We start from the raw sequence: 13,994 nt of genomic DNA on the forward strand, positions 1-13,994 counted from the left end.
GAAGGCGTGAAGGATCCGGCCCGGAGCCCACCCTGCGGCGGGGAGGGCCCACTGCCCCCGAGGCCTGGCCGGCCGCAGGGCGCGCAGGTGCCGCGGGCCTCTGCCTGGTCGGCGGGCAGGTGAGGGCTGGGTCTGGCGGCCTCGACTCCCCTCGGGGTTCGCCACCTCGCTCAGGGCGGGTCACTCACCCCCGCTGCGGCGGAGCGGACGGCTGCCTTAAGAACCGACTGCCGGGAGAGCCCCCCAGGAGCGGGCCCACCTTCCCGGCTCCGGCTCCGGCTCCGCTCCCCTCGCCCCGCCGGCTGCTCCCGCAGCCCCCGGCCCTGCCTGCCGAAAGGCTGAGGGGGAAAGTTAGCGGCAGGGCGCGCCCTCCTCCCCTCCCCACGCCCGCTCGGAGCCGGACGGTGGCTTCCGCCGCCCCCGCGACCAGGAGGCGCGGGTGTCCCCCGGCGGCGGGCGCGGAGGGCGGCCCCGGTGCCCTCCTCCTCCTCCCGCTGCCGCCGGGGCAGCACAGCTGTTACAGAGCCGCGCTGGTCCCTCCTCCCAGCTGCGGCTGCCTCATCTCCCCCCACCCAGCCCGTCCCTCCCCTCCGCCGCTCCCGACGCTGCCGCCGCCGCCACCTCCTCCTCCTCCCCACCCCCACCCGCGCTCGGTCTCTCGCTCCCCATCTCTCGCTCTCTCCGTCCCGTTCCCCCCGGCCCCCGCCTCTCCCCGCCCTGCCGCCGCCGGCCCTGGCAGAGCAGGCACCGCCGGGGGATCTCGATGTAAAACCATGACAGGCATCGCCGCCGCCTCCTTCTTCTCCAACGCCTGCAGGTTCGGGGGCTGCGGGCTCCACTTCCCAACCCTGGCGGAGCTCATCGAGCACATCGAGGACAACCACATCGGTGAGTGCCCCGCAGGGCCGGGGCCGCGGGCGACGGCGGGGCAGGGCGGGCGCGGGGGGCGTGGGGGCCGCGTGTGCGGCGGCGGGATGGGGGGGGGCACAAGGTGCAGCGGGGGCCGGGGCGCGGCGGCAGCCGGCGGGGGAGGGAGGGAGGGAGGTCGGCTGGGGAGGAGTGGCGGGGGGGTCCTGCGGGCGACGTGGAGGGCTCCTGGGGGAGGCGGCGTGTGGCGCGGCGGCGGCGGCATGGGTGGGTGCGGGGGAGGCGCGCAGCCCGCCGGCCCTGGCGTGGGGGAGTTAGTTTGCATTGGCAGGAGGGAGCGCAGGAGCCCGGCGGAGGAGGAGGAGGGAGGAGGACGGGCACAGCACGCCGCCTGCTGCTTCCGCCCCGGCTCTGGCTGTCAGGGCTCCGGGGAGGGAGGGAGGGAGGGAGGCAGGGAGGGAGCTGCTGCCGCCGCCGCCGCCGCGGCAGCCATTCCGCTTCCTCCTCCTCCTCCTCCTCCTCCTCCTCCTCCCGCCGCCGCCGCTGCGTCCTGTCAGCGCTGTTGCTAGGTGTGGTGGGGGAGGACGGGTCGCGCTCCGGCCGCCGCAGCGCGGCGGGCGGCCCTCGGCCGAGGGGACGGCGTGAGGGAGGCCGGGGCCGCCGGCGCGGTGGGCGTGGAGGGCGGGCCCGGCGGCTGCGGCGGCGGGCCCGCCGGTTCAGCCCCTGGGGCCGGCTGGGACCCGCTGCCGTTAGCCGCCGGAGCCCGGGCCGGGCCGCGGAGGGATCATCACCTGCGGGCTGCCCCGTCGGCCGCCGCTCCCCGCGCCCCTCGGCCGCCCGTCCCGCCAGGGCCGCGGGGGCGGGGACGCCGCCGGGCCTGCGGGGCGATGACTCGTCAGTGCCTTCCCGGCGAGGGCGCCTCGCGGGCGGGAGCGTGCGCAGGGGCCGCCGGGGCCGCCCCTCGGCAGCGCAGGCGGCGCCCGGGGGAGGAGGGGGCGGCGCGGCTCCCGGCCGGCCGCGGGCGCCAACTTTCCCTCTCCCCGCTGCGGCGGGACTGGCCTGCCCGCGCCCGGCCGGGCCCTAGGCGTGGAGGGGCCGGCCCCGGCTCCCGGCGAAGCATCGCGGCCCCGGCCGGGCGCGGCCCCGCCGCCGCCCCGCACCTCCGCTGCGCTGCCTGGGCAGGTGTGCCGCCCGGGCTGGCGGGCCGCTGCCCCCCGAAACTTCTCGACTCTCTCTTTTTGCAAATAAAATGCAGCGTTTGAACTGTCAAAAGCTGAGGCAGTTCTTTGAAGCGGACCGAGTTTGAAAATCTGGGGACACGGCAGAGGTTTTAAGCACCCAGGGGCCGGGGGCTCGCGTGTTTCATGGCAAGCGTGAGGAAACGGCGTGCTGCTACGAAACGCTGAACCCACAGTGATGAACCCACGGTGCGTCTCGGTTTGTGAAGTTCTCACAGGCCCGAGTACCTGAAAAAAGGGGCCGGAGTTTTAACTGCAAGTGTAACATTAGGTTAACGCGATGTTACAGGCCAGTGAGATGAAAGGTGTGGTTCTCATAATGATCACGATGCCTAGCGTGAGGTAGCAAAACCACATACCGCGAAACTGTGTTAATTTATGACTCGACGTGGTGCAGGCGTACTGTTGTGATATTGTTGGGGTTTTTTGTTGGTGGTTTTTTTTTAATCTCAGATTCCTAGCTTTTCCTACACCATGCGTCACGTTTTCCCCTAAGCTTTTATGGTGTGCAGTTTCCCAAAATGAGAGTTCGCAAGCCACCCTGTGCGTCCCTCAAGTGGATTATCAGCCCTGAGGTGCCGCAGCCCAGAGGGTGTCGGAAAAGATAGAGCCCAGCTCATATGGTCTGTGTGTTGCTCTTTAATCAGCCATTCTTAGACTTTACCCAGAGAAGAGAACTATATGCTGAAATACTGTCATTTTGTAATAGCTTTATATTTAATTCCATAACCAGTATTCATTACTTTTTTCCTATCTTAAAATTACAGATTCGGTGCGTACGTACCGAACGAATGTGTCATTTGTCAGCACTTGGTGGGACACAGAACTGAAACTTTGCCCGTACGATGTCACGCGCGCCGCTGACGGAGTACAAACTGGTGGAGAATGACGTGGGGTTGCTCGTGCTTCATCTTTAACGTTTCGCCTCAGCGTGATGGTGGGTTAAACTTGACCTGCTTGAGAAGGCAAGGTGCGGGCACATTGTGTTGCTCACCTCTGTCGAACACTGGAAGAGTCAGTAGGGAGTTGCACCAGTGGCACCGACTGTGGATACCAGCTCGCACGTGGAGGCTCAGCCGTACAATTTGGTGCGAGTGAGGGGCTCCTGGCGCAGCCTGGAGGGTGAGAGTCTGTGAAAGCTCGCCAGATAAGCATTCTGCTGAAAAGTGATTAACCTTTCTGAAGGCAGCTGGGAAAGAAAGGAGTAAATGCCTGAATAGCAGCTTATGTTGGAATTATTTTCCCAGTACGTCTGACGCGAACAGCGTCCAATTTTTGCTGTCACACAGGTCTAGAAATGTGCCCTGAAATTTGTTGCATTAAAAATTGACTGTAGTTTTTGGCATGTAGAGCAAAGAGTAATGTGGTGTCTGACAAATACGTTGCTTTGGGCCTTCTGTGCGTGCTGCAGGAAGAAAGAAAACTTGATTGAGTTATTTTCCATTATTAGTTTAAACTGAAGTGGGTGATTGCTGGGCAGACGGTGTTACAGCGCAGATAACAAACTTGATGCTGCAAACAGCTCTGTGTGGGGAGGGGTTTATGGCCTGGGCTCTTGGCGGGCTGGCTGCTGCAATGCTGCTGCTCTGCCACATCGCACAGGGCGGGTTAAGCATCTTTCGCATCATCAGTGGAGAGCTGGTAAGGATTTGGGCTTTTTTCAGAGCTGTATTATGTCTCTGAAGAAGTGGGAACAAATACTTATCAAGGGATCTTTTTTTGGTCAACCTTGCAAATACAGCTTGATTTAGTAGAAGGAAACAACGGTTGCGGCATTCTGGGGACAGAATGTGGTTGGTTTCCGAGGGCTTCTGTAGTAGGTTTCCTTACTCATAACACAACGTAAATGAATAATCATATGTTAATGAAACAATCATATGGTAATTAAATCATTCAGTGTACAGAGGTTTGGGTTTTTTTCTACTATGCCTTAGGGGCCACCTGATAAATGGCCAGTTACTTGAAAAAGTGCCAGTGCAGATAACCTGTGAGAGTTGTGCCAGTTGGATGAGATACTCAACTCTGAGATGGTTCCATGTGCCTGTCAGCATATCTGCTGCCTGCTGGGGTTTGCGTTTATGTATTGAAGACTCCTGAAGAGTTAGGCTAGCGCAGGAGCACTGCTCTGGGGGCTTTTGGAAGGCCCTGCCAGTGCTCCTGCAGCAAGACCACGTTTTGCAGGAGGAACTCTTAAATTTGTAGCAGTGCTATCAAACAGACCGTATTCACGTTTTCTGTGGCTCGCAGCTGAAAAACAGACATTGATTTAAAACTGCTGGTTAGTAACTGCTTCTCTGTGAGCTCTTCCTACCAGCATGGTGTCTGAGCAACCTGAAGTGCTGTTACCTTCTCTGCAAGTGTGCCGAGAAGAGGGGGCTTTTAGTCTGCCTTGTCAGGCTGTCGCCCTGCCTCTTGGTTTTGGCTGCTCTGGTCCTCTGCAGTTAGACCAGCTGACTCTTCTGATGTCCCCACTCTGGGAGCAAAAGGCGTAATTTACTGCTGTTTGCCACATTCACACTGTAGAATGGAATGTACTTAAACCACTCAATTCCCCACAGTACTGTCAAGAGGGGAGAAAATAAAAAAAACAACCCCTATCAGCTGAGTATTCAGTTGTGGCAACGTGGCAAATTTTGTTGCGTTTCTGCAGTCCTGGTAGTGTGTTTGGCTGTGATGTTGGGAATGGCACCTCTGGTTCCACAGAGCGTTTCTGAAATTACCTTGATTTCTTAACTTAGTAAAAAGTAATCTTCTGGGGCATTTTCAGCTGTTCATGGAAGTCGAGGGCCACACCCTTTGGTTTCTGGATTTTTTCTTTTTCTGCTCCCCCTCCCCTTTGATGCTTCCTCAGTCTACCCACAGCTGGACTGCATCCTTCAGAATGGGGGGGGTCAAGTAGCTCCTTAAAGCTAGCTGCTAATGTAAAGTTTATTCTGGTGCTGAAGAGGCAGTATTTCAGCTGAAGCTCTTAAATTTGGACAACTTCACTTTATTTTTTAATTTTTGCTTGGCATTTATAGTTGAAGAGTTTTTTAATCATGTGTATGGATGAGATTGTTGCTTGGGTGAGCCACTATATGTTTGCTTAGTTCATGATGAGTACCGACATGCTGTATGCACCTGTGTCGCTGTATGCATGGTCTGAGCAGTTCTGTTTCTCCTGAGACTCATCGAACATTGAGGAGACGTATGAGAGTGAAATGAGTGTCTCAACATACAGTGGTGAGCCCAAAGAGGTGGAGGGGTGAGTAGGAAGAGATACAAAAGATGAATCTCAAGACACTTTTACCTTAGTGGGAATAGAGTTTAATTGTATTGCACTGAAACTGCTAGAAGAATTTGAAGGGAAAAAATAAGAGCCATCTGTGTATATAGTAATTGCACAAACTAAGATGATCTGCTGTCACTGAACGTTTCATCACGACTTTGTAAGAAGTCCCAGTGTTGGATAGCTTCCAGGGAGGTACTTGTGTAGCATTGCTGTCGGAACTGGGAGCTACGATGCTTCTCATCAGGGTTGACCGATTCCGAACTATTAGGATGGGACCTGCAACAGAACAGTACTTGCTGTAGGAGCAGAGGCAGCTGCTTTCCTAAGTGATAGGATTAGTGGGAAAAATAAAACTTCTTCAATAAAAGAATAGTTGTAGAAGACAGACCAGAATCTTCTATGTAAAATACCGTGTATCTGGAACGTTCAGGTTTTTTGAAGGGGGATGAGGCTTATGAGAGATTCCATGTGTGGTGGTGAACTTTGGCATCTGCTACCTTCAGTGACTTCAATTCTTATTTAATAAGAGGCAGTCAAGGGAACAGATTCCACAGTAAAGAGAAGTGGCTGAATAATCCATTGGCTGAATGCATGCAGCTTACCTAAAGTTGGCCCTTGCAATATTTTCTCAGAAGTGCTGATAAAGATTGAGCTATGTCCTCACTTTCGTAGTAGAAGGTGTTGGATTACAAGTTGGCTGTGAGCATGTGCAAGGATGGCATTTGGTATCACTAAAATGTTTGCTTCGCTCTCTTCTCTTGTGTTGTCCAGACTTCCATCAGCGAATTGGGTTAAGTGCAGTGTGACATAGATGGCAGCTTCTGTGTTGGAGCTCACAGTGTATCATGTAAAACAAGCATAAAAAGATGCGACCCTTTTACATCGCTAGTGATGAGGACGAGGGGCTACACGCTTCAGCATTTATGGAAGGCCTGCCAAACTTAAGTCTGGATGAAAGATTTTGTTCGCCTAAAGCTGAGCTCTTCAGAAGAATGTGAACATCGTCTAAGTGGTTACTGCCATGTAGCTCTTTTTCAGCATTTTGCTCAATGTGTAAATTCATGTTTGGAGTTGAGACGAGCTGTTTTGAAGAGGTCGATCTTATCCTAAGGCTCTTCACACTGAGAGTGATGTGGCAACGAAATATATGGGATGTTCTGTTAATCCAAGGACAGACCTAGGCTCAGTTGCCATGCTATGTAATGCGCGTAAACCTGTAGCCTGGCAAAATAAATGAACAATTACATGCATTTACCTCAGCAGCAGTGCTAATTACTGTTCATGGAAAGGAACTAGAAAAACCTAATTGTGACTGTGTTGATTTTAAGTTCATTCTCTGCCCAGTACTTCTACAGCTGTAATTTTTGTTATTTATGGAAAATTCATTTCAGTGATGTGGAAGGGTATCTGTTCCAAGGATGTTGCTCATTTACTTTCCAAGTTGTTGTGGTGAGGAAAGCTCTCCTTCTGGAAAACTTTTCTATCAAACATAATCTCTTTTGACTAACAGGTCTGATCAGCAGTTTTTTCCCCTACTCATAATCTTGAGCAGGGCAGAGATTTGGATTATTTTCCAGTTTCAGGTCTGATTTCCTTTGCTCTTTGGGTTTGAATCTAAATAATGATAAGCGCAACTTTTGTAAAAATTTCAGGTTGTATTAACCATATGGAGGTAAATAGAATTGCCAGTAAACTTTAACTAAAACATGATTTTCGGTACTTCTGTGATGTGAAATATCTTCTTGTTCTGAGGTTGCCAAGTACACTAAGGCTAAAGCATGAGGTGTTTTAATGGTGTAAAGTTCGAATGGTGTATTTCCTAGGAAGAAAGGGCTGAAAACAAACATCCGTGAACATGCTGCAAACTGATTTTTTGTTTCTGAGATTGAAGGCCTCACTTAAAGCCAGTAGGGATCTTTCCTTTTTTCTCTGCTGGCTTGAGTGGCTTTGGGTGAGACTCATTGCAGAGCTGTGTCCCTACTGTCAGCAAGACTTGCCCCTCTTGTACCCTAGCAGACCTAAACAAATGCGAGTCAGAAAATGAAAAACTGAAGGAACATCAGGTAACTTGTAGCAGTTGTGTTATATTTCACTTGGGTAGGACATACTTACCTTCAGGGGAAAATTTATAATGATTATCACTTCTGCTCTTCAGAAAATGAGAGGATGGTTTCATAGATAACCTGCAGTCCTTACAGGAATTGTAAAATAATCAGGTGGATGCCGGTCATATTGTCGTCTTTTCACTATATCATTTTCTTGAGGAGTGTGAAGAGACTGGGATGTATGCAATAAAAAATAATTTGAGGAAGAGGTGATGCTGAAAGATGAAGAAACGTGTTTGATCTGGAGACAATCTTACCTACAATTCCTTCCTGGTATACAACAGAAAGCAAATACAAACAAGTAATCAGAAATATTTTGTGTCAAGCTGCAGAATACTTTAATGAAAAAGAAATAAGCACTGGAGGCCAGCTGCTTCCAGTGTACTTCTGATATTGCTTCTGAATGTACTTTTTTTTTTCTTTATTTATAATTCTTGAATAAGCTGTATTTCACTGAGAATTAATTTTATTTGTCTCTAGTAAGCACCAGCAATTCAAAATTTAGGTGATAAGCATCTAAGGAGCAGCTATATACACTTGAAGAAAGGCAAAGATTTTAATGTTAATTTGAAATGGCAGCTGTTAGAGAATTGATTTGATAAATCAGCTGTATTTAACAAAAAACAGTCCCTGGTTTTAAGGGACTGTCTTTATGAATAATTTCACAATTAAAATTAAACAACTGATTCCTGTTATTCAGTGTCTAATTCTAACCTGAGACTTCTGGAAATACTTTGGGGGAGTACGTGTGGTTTATTAACCTTTCCTTTAGTTACAAGAGGCTGGAGCGACATTCTGATCTGTGCAATAGAAATAGTCCAGTGTATGGTTCAATGATTTTTCTTTGCTACTAATTTTTGCATTTTTCGCCCTGAGTTCTTAGGAGGCTGCTTCTTAACTTTGTGCCGTGATAAACAAGGGGAAAGGATTTCCTCACCAGAGATGCTGGTGACACCACGGTGCTGTTTGTGTCTCTGATCAGTGCCCAGGGCGGAGTATATTAGTACTGTGCAGTTTAATTGAAGATACTGGAGTAAGCTGCAAATGTTTCTGTTTGTTCCGGAAATACATTTTTTTTCCCAGCGTATTCTGACAGGTAGTAAATATTTGTTGAATAATAATAGAACTGCTGAATATCCAAGTATGCTGTGGAAAGGAGAAATAAATGTAAAATATCCCGTATTTTTTCAGCGGTGTGTAATGTAGTCACCATCTTACTTTCTGGGAATTGTCCCAGTAGAAGCAAGTGGAGCTGTAACCCAGAAACTGGGAGGAAGTACATTTTAGACCCAGGAGGTCCAATTTCACTGCTGTATGAGATTAGCATGGGTACATGAATGTGAACTTGGCCCCTGATATGGTAGATGACTGTGGCATTCAGTGAAGACAACACCACTATGTCATTATTTCAGTCGTTTATTTTGATGTCATCCTTCTGTGTAGCTTTGTCAGACTGTATGCGTTAGCATTACGGGAGTGACCTGAAAATTCGTTGAAAGGCTTGGTGTAGACTTCAGCTGCGTGCCTGCTTGCAGGTGAGAGCTGCATACCACATTACTGACCTCTGCCCTTGCTTCCTTTGTCTTCAGGTGAAAGGGCTGACACTGATCCAAGTAAAGCTGGTGACTGACTTGCGGGGAAACCCTGGAAGTTTACGTGTTTTTCTAGCAATCTGTTGGAGAAGCGCTGCGACTTGTCTAACTTGCTGTTGAGTAGAGGGGTGTCTGCTGCCTTGTAGGCATCGTTGATGGTTGTACTGGGTTAGCTGGGTGAGGTGAGAGTTGTTAAAGTCCCAGTTTTGATGCAAAAAATAATGGTGAGCCACTTACATACTTGTCGCTCTTTTAGTTTGGGGCCAGGGAGCTTTTCTTCCTGTTTATCCTGTTAAGCTCTTGGGATGCCTGCAGAACCTTCCTTCCAAGGCGTCAGGTCTGCAGTATCTGATTGCCTTTTTTTTTTTTTTTTTTTTTTTGCATAGAATAGAGGGAGGGGAAAGATACGTGCAGTTCTAAGGAAACCCCCAAATAACTGCTTTTCCCCATGTATTTGTTTGGGCTGTATTGCAAGAGCTTCCTGACTCACTTAAGGAGTATGCTAATGCGAAAAAGGTGGATTTGTGGAACGGGAGCGAAAAACCTCTGCGGCAGTGATGGCACAGAAAGGTGAAGAGGCTCAGGCTTATGCCGCTTTGTGCGCTCAGGCTGGGGGTTATTTGTCCAAATGCAGAATACCATGGATGTGGCAGGGTGGAACAGGCAGTTGGCAGCTTCATTGACAGGAACAAATTCAATAAAAATTACTTAGTACTGCTGTGATATTTGTAGGGAGAAGGATAGCTTATAAGATGTTTAAAATAAAATCCCGTAGTTGCATAACCTTCCAGGGAGGAACTAGGATGGTCTGGGGTCCTCTAGTGTAGTTACAAGAGCTCTGTGCTCCTGGGAAGACATGGAGAAAGGTAATGGTGTAGTTGTGGAGGGTGGGAAGATAATGTTATGGGGTTTGGATTTTTTTTGTATGCACTTCATTTCACAGGCCTGCGCTAGGGAGTCTTCGTTTTCCCAGGCTCAGTGTAAGCACTTGCTATACTTTAGGGTTTCTAGCTCGGCTGTAGGACTGCTTCCACACATTCCTAGCATTGGTAATAACTGCATTTTCCTTACACCTCAGAAAATCTCTTACATTGACTAAATACTCCTGAACTATGTAAATGCTTTTTATAGATGGGAAATGCTGACACTGTAGCTGTATTGGTCCTGGTGCTTAATCTTCAGCAGCGTGCTTAACAGTGATTCCAGATCTTGATCTCTGTCCTAGGGCATCTATCGGGAGCTACCTATACGTAATGTCTTATTCTTATTTCAGCTATGCAGAGTAACCCCTTTCTCGCTGGCAAGTTTTTTGTGAGATTCTGAAGAGCTTGTCTTCAGAACAGAGCAAATACCCTGTCTTTGCTGACACTTACCTTGGGGCAATTACCCAGGGCTCGCTTCAGACCAGATTCAGTGAGGAGATAAAGTCTGTGTTGGACACCATGATCTGGAACATGGTTATATGCCAGGGAGCATTAGTGGCTTGCTTAACCTGCTTCCATAGCCGGGGTAAATATCAAGAGGTTGTTCAGGTATGCGACAATAATTGGATGTCCAGGATGGGGAAAAGGTATTTGTTGCTGTTACCTTCTGTGGATATTTTTGGTTGCATTCTTGTATTTTAATATTAAGTGGTTGGATTTTAAAAATAAAAAAAACACATTTGAACAGCCTGTACTTGATGAATTTTAGTTCTGTAGCAATTTTTGTATCTCTGAGTTAGAAATCATCATAAAAGAGATGGGTGAGAAATTCTCTATCGGTTCTTGCTATACCTGAAGTGTACTTAACGGTCTCAAATACATTTCAGATACAGAAACAGATATAATAAAACTCAGCTGCAGTTCTTTTCTCTCAATGGTGACCTGAGTTTTTCTTTTCTTCCTTTTTTAAATAAAAAGTGCAGTTCCTGTAGCAGTGTCACCTGAATTCTATGTTATTCCAGTGACCTCTGAAATGTGGTGAGTGTACAGCTTGTGACCCCTTTTTTTTTTTTGCAAACACCATAGGATTGCTTACTGCCACTAAGTATTCTGGAAACGAAGGAATGCCTCGTCTCTGACCGTGCCTGTACGGAATTCACAGCAGTTGCATTTGGAAACCAAATCCCCTTGCTCTCCTCACCCTCCTCAAACCTCAACCCCTTAATATTTGAAAGGAGTGGAGTTTTGCCTGCAATGGTTTAAGTGGCTGCTAAAGATACTTGGTATGAATTCAAGATTGAGCCCAAACACGTAATTTTGCAATTTCTTGTTCTGTAGTAGCAGGTGTGCATAAATATTGAAGGCATGTTAGTATTTGTTTATAATTTCTAGTGGTGGTGTGTGGCTTGAACCATGACATGGAATTGAGTATACAGTTTTCTAGAAAGTATTGTTATGTGGTGTGATAATTTTAAATTTATTATGTAGTCATTGTATTCCATTAGACTTGTTGTATCAATAATTAGGGATAATAATTCATGCTGATCTTTCTGCATGTGTAATTTTAAAATATTAATTATAACTGAAGACCAAGTAAACGTTTCTTGCAGAAGCCTGCAGAGAGTCAGGTGGTTAGGATAAAAAGTGAGAAATGAATAGAGGTGGTTAGGAGGAGCCCACATATTTAGTTTTCTTTTGGCAAATTGACACAAAATAGTAAACTGCAGTGCTAAGAAGAAAAAAAACCTTCCAGTACCTGTATTTTGGGAAGATAGTTGTGTGGGATTAGTCATCCTTTCATGACTGAAAAAACCAACATACATACCAAGGGATGGAATTTAAAAAAAAAAACACCTTTTTTTTTCTCATCTGTGTTGACCTGTGAAACAAAAATGGACCTTTACATCTATCTTTCTTCTGTTCTTTCCTAGCTTTGCTTCCTAAACCAGGAAGTTTCAACTTCCCTCATCCCCTGCCACTTCTTATCTGCCAAGCCCTGGCTGGTGGTGGAAGCAAGGGGATTATGAATTCCATACCTGCCTGTTACTCTCTGTGGAGGAAAGTGCTCGGGCAGTGTTTAACTTCTGATCAGCAGTTACATTGAGCAGAGCATTCTGCTACGCGTACACGCAGTCCACAGGCTTTGGTTCTGAGTGCCCCACAGTGGTTTGCCCTTTGCATAGTAAGTATCCATCTAGAAAGGCATTCCGTGTGCATTCCGTGGTAGTGTTGGTGGGTACCTGGTTTAGGGTTTTAAGCAAATCAGAAATTGCCTACTGTTCTGTTACTGCTTTCAAAAAAGAAAAAAAAAAATCTGCAACTGGTGTCTGTGCTCAGCTATAGATGATCCTTCTGACTGTTCGTTCTGTTCTCTGCTCCTGTTGCTCCACTGACGGGTGGTTTATTGGTGCCTTTATCACGGCTGCTGCTGCTGTTCCTCTGCCCTGGAACCACTGAACCACTTCATCCTGTGAAATCTCAAAGCCGCATTTTCTTGTGAATGCCGATTGTTCCAATTTATTTATCTTTGATGCTCTGTAGGGCAGGTGTGGCTCAGGAACAGGACACTTACACAGGCATAACAGTATGATACACTGTACTTGTATTGTTTAGGCCCCTGCGTTAGGACTTTAACCCAATAAACACAGAAGGTGCCTTTCTCATCTTCACCACGTGTGTGATGTCCGCCTTTCAAACTGAAGAATTAAGGCTGAAACACCAGGTTTTTGGGGTCCAGGAGACTCCAATCTGTACATACTGGCTCCATTGTTTACTGATGTCTGATATCTTTTTCCTAATTTTCACTCTTCCTTCTAGAGAAAACAAGGAAGCAGAGTATAGCAAGGAGTAAAGATGAAGAAATCTGAAGTTGAAGCAAGGAAGGAAAGGAGTTTGTGAAAGACAAAGGAGTTTGCTTTTTTAAATAATCTTTTTAACAGGAGGTTTGGTTGGGGGTTTTGAATCTCTAAAACTGAACAGAGTTACCTGCCTGAATAAAAACCATGTTCTTTTTCTTGCTAGTCAGAGACATCCCTAATTCAGGAGCAAGTGTACAGGGCACCTGCTTTCCCCTGACTCACTTTGGGGTTGGATGCTGGAGGTTGTTCATGCAGCCTGCTTGAGACTCATACTTCAGTGAGATTCAGAGCTCTTAACAGATGCCAAAAGTATCCTCAGTGTACTGCCCTCAAAGTCCTTATCTAATTTATCTTGAAAACCCCACTTGTCCATATTACTAAACACTTCCTCATATTAGATCATTTCTGCAGGTTATGCTAGCTATGTTTTCAAGCTGTCTGAATTCCTCTTAGTATTTTTAATTTCCCTCCTCTGCAGGTGACCTGTCATGGTGCTTTTTTTTTTAATTCATTCTATGTAGATCGCACTCCTTAAGAGCAACATTAATGATCTGGGCATTTATTACTCCTCTCCGTATTTTCACTTTGAAGCAGAACTTTACATACCTGAGACTTGAAATTTTCTACTTCGCTTTGCTGCTCAGGATGCTGAGCGCCAAATACTCAATCCAGAGGACAGGGTTCAAAACACTGGTTCTCAACTACTGACTGTTTATGTTATGTAGCACTCTTGGTGAAGAAATAAGCAACCTCCTTCTCAGATATGACATATCCTCTTCCTGTTCTTCCAAGAGTATGGTAGACTTTCTCTTAAGGTCAGTTTTAAAGCCATCCTGTTAGAGTACTTGGATTTGTTAAACGTTGGGCTCGTGGCCCATCCCCCCTAAGCAAACATTGTTTTGTTGCTGTCCTAGCGGAACTTCCCTTCTAGGTACCCTTTGGTTGCTTTCTACCTTGTTTTCATGGGTAGGTGGCTTAGTAGAACAGGTCTCTTAATAGTAGATTCTCTGACAGGCAGTTTGCTGCTAATTTTGAGATTATTTTTTTGTGGATCTCCTCTGCTGACCTGTACACCGATTTACTCACCATGAGCCCATTGCAGCTTCCTACCTTTGAACTGCTGGAGTTAAGCAATCGCAC

The 13,994-nt window shown here is 47.8% G+C and overlaps 1 protein-coding gene across 1 annotated transcript in view; it reads left to right on the top strand.

The window, feature by feature from the left end:
• Nucleotides 1–441: 441 nt before the first annotated feature.
• The window catches only part of JAZF1 (JAZF zinc finger 1), a 196,760-nt gene continuing 183,207 nt past the window's right edge, over nucleotides 442–13,994 (top strand). The window contains exon 1 of the mRNA XM_075417437.1: nucleotides 442–888. Within this exon, the coding sequence (XP_075273552.1) occupies nucleotides 774–888 (115 nt within the window). The 5' untranslated portion in view covers nucleotides 442–773. The remainder of the gene's footprint in view (nucleotides 889–13,994) is intronic.

The sequence above is a fragment of the Opisthocomus hoazin genome, chromosome 4 (genome assembly GCF_030867145.1).
Source record: "Opisthocomus hoazin isolate bOpiHoa1 chromosome 4, bOpiHoa1.hap1, whole genome shotgun sequence".
NCBI classification, from domain to species: Eukaryota; Metazoa; Chordata; class Aves; order Opisthocomiformes; family Opisthocomidae; genus Opisthocomus; species Opisthocomus hoazin.